At 30.7% G+C, this 9,972-nt stretch overlaps 1 protein-coding gene across 1 annotated transcript; it reads left to right on the top strand.

Annotated features, from left to right (window-relative positions):
- The first annotated feature begins 8,409 nt into the window (after positions 1-8,409).
- LOC139504357 (neuromedin-U receptor 1-like) lies at positions 8,410-9,755 on the top strand. Its single transcript, XM_071294431.1, has 2 exons — positions 8,410-9,239; positions 9,739-9,755. Exons 1-2 carry the CDS (start codon positions 8,414-8,416, stop codon positions 9,753-9,755), a joined length of 843 nt encoding a protein of 280 aa, XP_071150532.1. The 5' UTR covers positions 8,410-8,413.
- The last annotated feature ends 217 nt before the right edge of the window (positions 9,756-9,972 follow it).

Raw genomic sequence — 9,972 nt, 5'->3', positions numbered from 1 at the left:
AAGCACGTCCTTTTATACTTTTTTGATAAATACTCAAACTTTGCCAGATTTCTTTTAACTGTGGTTTTGATTTATCTTCAGACTTCCGTTTCGAAATAAGCCATAATAATATAAGAACCTCATAACAACCATAAGGAAAAGATACTGTGGATTTTAGGTAAATATTGACAAGTTTTAGAATGGCTCTGATTTGAAAAGAATTCAGTTGAAAAAATCACAAAAATGCTGAACTCTGTGGGAAATTCAAAAGGGAAAGTATACCTAATCAAATGGCAAAATCAAAAGTTAAAAAAAAATGAAGAAAATGGATGCAACAATATAAAGAATATAGAGGGTATAATGACATTAACTTAAGAGAATACAGAAATGAAAGACTCCTCAACAAGACCCTCGTTCATGGAATTTTAAATAGTAGAAGAAACAGAAGCGTGAAGACTCATTGAGAATAGAAATGGGGAGAAAAAAAACGGAGGTACACATAGAAAATAGAAAAATATGGACACATTTACAATAGAAAAAGAGGGACACATCGAAGATAATAACGGGAGACATATGAGTATGAAAACGGAGAGGCACATTTAGAATGGAATCGGGGACACACATTGAGAACTGAAGCCGGTAGACATACTAAGACATAGGCGGATCCAGCCCCCCTCCACATATGAAAAGTTCTGGATCCGCCACTGTAAGAAAGACTTGAGTAGATGTAAAAAGCTCCCCAACTGTTATATTATTAGTTAAAGGAGAATAAAAATAAATTTGGTTTGATTGCCAAAGAGACCACTATCTACCAAAGTTCAAATTAAGTGGAAGAAATTCGCCATTTTGTTTGTCAGTACTTTTTGTTCATTCACCAAATTATGAACTCTTAGAATTTATACTCATTTTTATATAAAAGTTCCAAGACTAGTGAAACATTAATTTTGAAAATCTATTAGCCTTGATCATGTCAGAGGAACTATTAAAAGTATAAATAAGATGTCGTATCATTATCAAAGAGACTATTTTCTTCCAAAGACCAAATGACGTAGAAGTTTACATCTATAGGTCACTGTAGAATTAGCTTTTTAATATTATTTAGTTTGTGTCTCAATAAATATTTTAAGATGAGGTGTAGAAAAATTAAGAGTTATCCCTCTTTGTATACTGCTTCTCTCTTCTGTCGTAATATAATGTTTTTAACGCATGGTTATTGAATTGTGTTTTGCTTAATATTACCAGAGACATTTAATACACAGGTTTTATATGTCTCTGTTATTATATTATATGCCGCGCAAAGTCAGCAAATTCTTATCATTAAATTTCATCTTAGTAGTGTTGGTACAATGGGAATGACAGTTTTTATTTCAATCAATTTGATTTTATTAGTGACATAGTGTGCTAGTGACCCAATACGATATACATATATATATATATGATGTCAGTAAATTCCATATGGGGTGAGATCGAATTTATCTTACTGAATATCTAAACAGGTATTGAGACCTATAGTGGCTTATCAAAATGATCAAGTCTCTTCAATACTCAGAATTTAGAACCTACTTCAATTGGTCTACACAAAAGCATATGCCAACACCATATTATATTTTATATCCATAACCGACAAATACAATTAAAAAGTAAAGCAGCATTTTTTCAGTATCTTAACTTATAAAATAGTAGAACTCGACTTTTTGTTTGGGCATACTCTTACTGACACCGGAAGGTTTCTTTTTAAAACACATGATCATGGATTGAGTACATAGTTTAATCCACGAGGTATTCAAAAGAAATATATATCTTCAGATGTACACGAATTTCATTAACTAAAGTGAAATAACATATCAATAATACACATTTAATTTAGCTTTATTGTGTACATTTTAGTGTATGTGTATTAAAAAATGTCAAAACTCAAAAAACTGAATTTTACACTATCAGGCAACGGAACGAAAGATCAAATGTAGAATCTATACAAATAGAGCACTTTATCATTTGTGTCTATTATAAAAATTACGAAAAATGCAGAACATTAACCCGTTATAATACTGACCTAGGAACAGAGGCAAACAAACCGATAATAAACATTTAATTGACTATTAAATGACATATTTATAGAAAATCTTTCCGTTGCACACTCTTGTTTAGATATTGTAAACTGCAAGTGGGACTGTGCACTGGCTTCACTACTCTACAGATCAAAAATGTAGGATCAATTTTCTCGTGTACTTGTTCATGACCCACGGTAAAATAAAAAAGTTACCAAAACCGCTTGGAATCCGAGTATCAAAGTTTACATCATATATTAAATTTAACTTCTTTCAACAATGATAATTTTTGTTCATTTATATGTTTTGGAGTTTAGCTGTTTTGAAGAACTATAATTGTTGGCCTTCGGCTCTTTTCTTTTCTTTGGTCGGATTGTTGTCTCTTTTACACTTTTCCCATTTCCAATCTCAATTATAGATATTAGCTTAAATATAAAAAAGTTTGTTATTTTGCTTCATGTACATGTTACTATTACAAAATGTAAAGACATCTTGATAAAAAAAAAACTCAAAATGTCTCATTAATTTTGCAAATATTTTTTGACATGAATGTGTGATATTTAAAATATAGAAAGGGATGTAACTGGATAATCCTTTTGTTTTGTTGTTGTTTTTTTTTGGGGGGGGAGGGTCTGTGTTTTTTTCCCTTCTTCTTTATTTATTAATTTTTAAATTTTTAAATTTTTTTTTTATCTTTTCAATAGAAAATGTAAAATATTTCCAATTAAGATGTATTTATAATAATGGCAGTGAATATATCTTATATGTATTATATTGTATGTATGTCATGTAAATGTTGTAATTGTTGGAAATTAAAAAAATAAAAGTTTAAAAAAAAACTCAATTTCAGCAGGACTTTGAATCTGGTTAAGCATGTCCTTTTATACCTTTTTATCATTACTCAACTTTGCCATTTTTTTTGTGGTTTTGATCTATTTTCAGACTATCGTTTCGAAATAAGCCATAATAATATAAGAACCTCATAGTACCCTTCAGGAAAAGATACTGTGGATTTTGAGTAAATATTGCAAAGTTTAAGAATTCAGCGGAAAAAAATTTAATCACAAAAATACTGAACTCCGAGGAAAATTCAAAAGGGAAAGTCCCTAATCAAATGGCAAGATCAAAACATCAAACACATCAAACGAAAGCTAGTGTACTTATCTCTTTCGATTTCTAAACATTTCTGGCTTTACCATGTATTCTATCTAGCATTCACTGATTAAACATTTATAAAGGTGGGATAGGATTAACATTACAAAATAGAGAATAATGGATCAAAAAGATTAAGAATAGAGAGAAAACAAATGATGAAAATGGATGCAACAATAGAAAGAAAATAGAGAGTATAATTACCTAAACTTTGAGAATACAGAAATGAAAGACTCCTCACCAAGACCCTCGTTCATGGAACTTTAAAATATTCGAAAAAACCACCAATAATATAGATACCTTAAAGAAACGGGAAGACATATTGAGATTTGAACGAGGAAAACCCTGGCGAATAGTTACAGGGTTAAACAAAGAAAATACACATTGAGAATAAAAACGAGAAAACACATAGAAATTTGAAACTCACTGAGAATAGAAACGTGCAGATTCATTAAGAATTATAATGGGGAGGTACATTGAGAATTAAAATGGAAAATTGCATTTGGAATAGAAACGTGGAGACCCATTAACTTGACTTAGAAACACATTAAGAATTGAAACGGGAAATCATTTTGAGAATGGAAACATGGAGACACATTAGGAATAGAAACGGGGACACACATTTAAAATGGAGGAGGGGAGACATACTAAGAACGACTTGCATTATTGAGTAAATATAAAAGGCTCTGTTAAAATTTTCTTATAAAATAAAAGAGAATAAAATATTAATTTGGTTTGACTGCCAAAGAGACAACTATCTACCAAAGTTCAAATGAGTGGATTAAATTTGCCGTTTTGTTTGTCAGTACTTTTTGTTCATCCAGCAAGTTATGAATTCTCGGAAATTATATTTCACAAGTTTTCAGACTTCATTTTGTAAATCTATTTGCTTTTATCATGTCAAAAGAAATACTGATAGTATTTATAAGATGTCGTATAATTGTCAAATAGACAACTCTCTACCAAAGACGTAGAAGTTTACAGCTAAAGATCACTGTAGATTTAGCTTTTTAAACACTATTTAGTTTGTGTCTTCATAAAATATTTTAGATGAGTTGTAGAAAAATTAAGAGTTATCCCTCTTTTTATACTGCTTCTCTCCTCCGTTGTAATATAATGTTTTTAACGCATGGTTACTGAATTGTGATTTGCTTAATATTATCAGAGACATATAATACACAGATTTTATATGTCTATGAGAAAATGATGGACTACAACTAGTTTTATAGTTAGCTAAACCGCCAACGTGTATGTCAGTTGTTTATAGTTAGCTAAACCGCCAACGTGTATGTCAGTTGTTTATAGTTAGCTAAACCGCCAACGTGTATGTCAGTTGTTTATAGTTTCATTATAATTAAAATATTGGATGAGCAAAGTTCAGAGAAAAAAGATTGAAATTATAATAAAAAATAAAGCTCTCAAAATTGTTTAAAGGAACACTACCTACAAGATATATAAAAAAACTTATAAGGACTATTAATGAAAATCAAATAGTGGAATAATTATTCGCATTTAGCAGCTAGTATGGTTCAATTTAAGCTAAGAAACATTGATGATGAGTTATTTACTTGCGAGTGAATAATTCGACCTCATTGAATCCGTATTCATTTGAACTTCAATTTAACCCCTTAGCTAGAGATGGATATCTCGTGAATTGTATGTGTTAAGTTATTTAACTGTTTAAAGGAAGAGAATGTCAACATTGAAAGTGAAAAAAGGTAAATCATTTGATTGACTGATTCGATCCACAAAAATCATTCTTATACAGGTAAAAACGATGACTAACATATATTTTTTTATATATAATATGAAATTAAACAGACCTAGACAAATCCAATAGCACGAGTTCGCTTAATATATTTAAATCTATATGTATGTTTACATTGCTTATATGGTCATCAGATGACTTTGGAGGTCAACTCAATAGTTAATTAGATGGAGTCTAGACTAAAATACACATGAAACGAAGTTACGTATAAGCATGCCCATGCCCTGTTAATACTTTATTTTAGACTTTTAATAGTTTGGATAAATGTTTTACACTGTTATCAATCAAATGTGAGAATTTGAGTCAAATTGTTGAACAAGAATTTGACAGCTAGTGCCCCTTTAAGACCAAACAATAATGAAAATTGACAGCAGTATCTTAAAACAGTCTGTCTGGAATAATAAAGATAATTGAAGAAAGAAAGAAACAGCTAATACAAAAATACATAATCAATATTTGTCTTTTCTCTAGAAAGTGTGAAAAGTAAAATCCCCCCAAAAAACTCCGAGGAAAATTAAAAACAGAAAGTCCCTTAACAAATGAAAAATTCAAAAGCTCATACACATCAAACAAACATACATACATAATAGGTAAATATGTCAAAAATAGTGAACGATCATTTGTACCTCAAATTGACAGAAAGGAAATAATCAATAGATTTTTTAAATTGATAATCCAGGATCAGAGTTTTTAATATGTTATTTTTCCTCGCATGGAAATTAGTCCAATATTTTATACAAACTACTTAAAACAATTTATCATTTTGAAAACTTCAATTTCATATGAACCGAAACAGATTGAGAAGGAAATTTGTTAACCCTACTCGAGAATACAATGCCTATAAATTTAACGTCAACGTCTCTGTCCTTTCACTAGTACAAAATCCTAAATATTTTAGACAATGCTGCTATGCTACTAGTTTATGGTAGTTCTGGATTTATCATCTATTAAATAAAGAAATAAGTATCCGATGCTTTAAAATAAATAAAAATGGTGGAAAATATTATAATAGTTATTTGGACATTTTGGTTAGCATTAAATAATACAACTGTCATTTTGACAAACATGAAAAAATAAAATAAAATATCGAACTCAAAGGAAACAGTAAATACATAAATGAATCAATAAAGAAAATAGTTCAGTAAACTAAAAAATAATAATAAACAAATACATTACTGTTATTACATCTTTGATTTGACACGATCATAGAGTAGTAACAGTTACTGAAAACTGAAAATGGCTGAATGGCACATGTATACACAGCTACTTTAGTACAAGTAATCTTGATGTACATTTAAAGCTGTATATAAACTGTACATCTGTAAATCTGTATACACACTGTACAACTGTTGCAGTTTATATACAGCTTTAACAATGTACAGTTTATATACAGTTTTACAGACGTACAGTTTAATACAGCTTAACAGATATATATATAAAAGAAGGTACTGTAAATTCAGAAATTATTGCGTGCATTTATTATTGCGATGTGCCGACCACAGGCAAAAATGCGAGGTTTAATTATTGCGACTTGCCGATTAAAAAAAAATTTGTTTTATGCTGAACATTATTGTAAATCACAGATGTTCACATGTCTTTTCGCAAAGTAAAGCTTTGTTCAAATCTATGCATTTAGTTACCTTCCGTATGTTTTCTGTGATTGAATACACAATTCTTAACTGATGTAACTTGTAAAGGGGATCTAGAAACTAAGATGCATTACTAGAACTTATGTGTTGTGCATGTCGACTTTGGGGATCTAGAAACTTAATTGAACATCGACCACGTGCAGAAGATTAGTGTAGAACGAGGCCCGGCTTGGGTAATTATAGGATATTTTTAACTTCAAAAGAAAATAAATTACAATATTAAAAGTTGATAATCGCAATCACTACATGTAGTGTTGAACTTGTGCTCAATGAACAATAGTAGCTTGTGCTTTATGAACAATATTATCTTCTGATGATCTTTGTTATTTTGTTATTTATTATTTATTTATTGTAATAAATTGTATTATATAACTTGTTTTTATTTCTAAGTTTCAAAAGGTTTACTTATACTGAAAATACACATGCTCCACTGAACAATTACAAACAATATTAACAAAATAAAATAACATCGTAATTTGTCACTTTATATAATAATCGAACAGCATTCAAAAGTAATTACTAGTACTAGTATCCCATTCATAAAAGTTCCCGGCAATATTGTTCAATCATAAACATATTACAGACACATTACCAATTAAAAGTCGAAGTGTTATAAAAATGTCACCTGGCTTCACTGATTACACAGATTAGCGGAAATAAGTTGTAAAAACATATTACCCTTAAATGCCCCAGGTGAAAGGTTAAACACATCACACCACTGAACAAAGGGAGATAAATCAATCACAAATTGACATTGGAAAAATGAAAGTAAAAATGCGAGGTTTAATTATTGCGATCGTCCGACGCTCGCATTATTCGCATTAATAAAAACCTCGCAATAATTTCTGAATTTACAGTATGTACATTTGATATGCATCTTTAGAACTGAATATCAAGATTTCTTGTTCTCAAGTACAAAAAAATGTAGTTGTATATATATTATATCTTTAAGTTCTAGAAATTAACATTTCAGAACCTGCTGATTTTTTAATTGGAAAAACATCAAATGAATAAGTTATATTTTAGGATGCATGGTTATCCCGTTAGTATGTTGTGTTTAAAATATTGATTAATTCGAACCACAAAGATAAAAAGAAAAGTAATGCTGTAACACCACTGTCCCAGGTTAGTGGAGGGTTGAGCGATCAAAAACATGTTAAATCCCGCCATATTTTTTATGTTCCTTTCCCAAGTCAGAGTCGTATTTTTAAGAAAAAGAGACAGATTAAGTTACTTTTAATTTTGACGGTTTCCGATTTAAACATGTTTGCACAATTGTGGTAAAATATGTGTGATTTGATTACAAATGTGTACTTTTAACATCTAATTATAATATTAGTAATTAGAATTTAGGAACGTGAACTTCTGATTAACATCAATACATGTACGTGCAATTTAAAGTCATGCGACAGCTTTTGTCATAATCAATTTCGTCATTCGTCATTTTGAGCACTCAGTCTGTTTCGAATTTAATAACGAAACAAAATATCAAGGAAAGCTTTAATGTTACCATATACGCACATCTGTAACTTACAAAGGGGAGTGAGCTATTCGTTTTGAGGAACAAATCTTAAAAAAATATAGGGAAGAATTCGAACTTCAGTTAAAATATTAAAAAATTATAAGATCTTGTTTAGCAGGACATTGTTGTGCGTGTGCTTTATAAGCCGGAATTAGTTGATATTTTTCAAGGAGTTATAAGTGATAATCATTATATATTAAATGAACGGCATGGAAATTTAGTTTCAATACACAGACCAGTTATATCGATAAAAGACGTTTTTAATTCAAGGAACGGATAGTTATAATTCTTCACAATGAATGATTCAAGTTACACAAACAACATAACAAACATTGACTTACAGAGTTTAAATTCAGCGGAAGCAGTCCGCCGACTTCCGATTATAATGTTCATATTGATCTTGATCATTATTGGTGTTTTTGGAAATTTACACGTGTTTTATATTTACATTACGAAGTTTGGATCTTCGACATACCGGATGTTCGTGTTGTCTCTGGCTTCTGTAGATATTTTAAGTTGTTGTATGTCCATGCCGTTTGAAATGGCCGATGAATTGAACCCATATACATTTAACGCGGGAATTACTTGTAAAATTTTCCGATTTTTGAACACGTGTTTAGCCATGATCACTGCCTTAATGCTTGTTGTGATAGCTTCCGAGAGGTACCGAAGAATATGTAAACCATATGGAAATCAGATGTCGGAGAAACACGCCCGTTACGCATTATTTGGAGTTGTTCTATTTGCAATAATTGCGACACTGCCCGCGTTGTACGTTTACGGTATTAAAACATTGCACCTTAATGTTTCTGGACAAATGATTGAAGGTTCCGAATGCACCTGGTCTGACGAGGTTGTTGGTAGTGTCATCGGATACGCTTATTTTGCATGGGGTTTGCTTGTTATACTTGTATGTATGTTTTTATTAGTAATACTCTACTCATTAGTTGGACTACATTTGAGACGTCATACAATAAAGGTCCAATCGACGATCAGAAAAAAACATTGTAGAAGGAAATCAACAAATAGACGTTCTGTTCTAGGCTCTTTAAAAATTCGACGAAAGAGTCGACAGATTCGCTCTGCTGACAGCAAGGCGTTACAAAATCTAGGCTACAAATGTAAAATCAACGCTAGACATTCTGCCCCAATTCGTCTTTCCAAAATCACGGACTTTAAACCAAGCATCCGCCGGAAGTCAACATTTAATGTTTTAGACCCACAACAAATGAACACTATCAAAATGTTGTCTTTTAAACACACTGATTTTCTGACAATACAACCATTTTGCGAAAATGTGAGGACATCGTTAGACGAAACCGGTATTACTGAGTGCAGCTGCACTGCCTCTTTCGATAACAAAATCGACGGAAAAGGTCTTAATTCAGAAGAAAACAAAACTTCGTATGACAGCTACAAAGAAATTCAACAAATCGGAGAAGGAGTAGATAAGTGTCCAACTCAGAACGAAAATAAAATCACTGATTCGAATTCTACATATGAAATGAAAACTTTGCCAAAACGAGGCACAATAATGCGGAAAACAAAAACGTTTATCAACGATAGGGAGCAGCGGATTACAAAAGTATTATTTACAATTACATTATTATTTATTTTTAGTTTTCTTCCGTATATAATTATTTTGATTGTATATTGTGCAAATCCCTCATATGAAGAGAGTCTGACATCGACGCCATTTTATCCAATTTATCTTATTGGTCTACGCCTTTACTTAATCAACAAAGTTGCTAATTCTTTGTTGTATATTTCATTTGATTTGAAATTTCGTAAACATTTTTTAAACATCTATAAAAAATTAATGAATAAAAAATCTTAAACACATGTTTTGAGTTT

This window comes from Mytilus edulis, chromosome 14 (assembly GCF_963676685.1).
Source record: "Mytilus edulis chromosome 14, xbMytEdul2.2, whole genome shotgun sequence".
Lineage (NCBI taxonomy): Eukaryota > Metazoa > Mollusca > Bivalvia > Mytilida > Mytilidae > Mytilus > Mytilus edulis.
The sequence above is the reverse complement of the archived record's forward strand: the minus strand, read 5'-3'. Positions and strand labels throughout refer to the sequence as shown.

Excerpts from the sequence above, each read along its gene's own strand:
- LOC139504357 (XM_071294431.1), top strand. The coding sequence starts at position 8,414 with ATGAATGATTCAAGTTACACAAACAACATAACAAACATTGACTTACAG.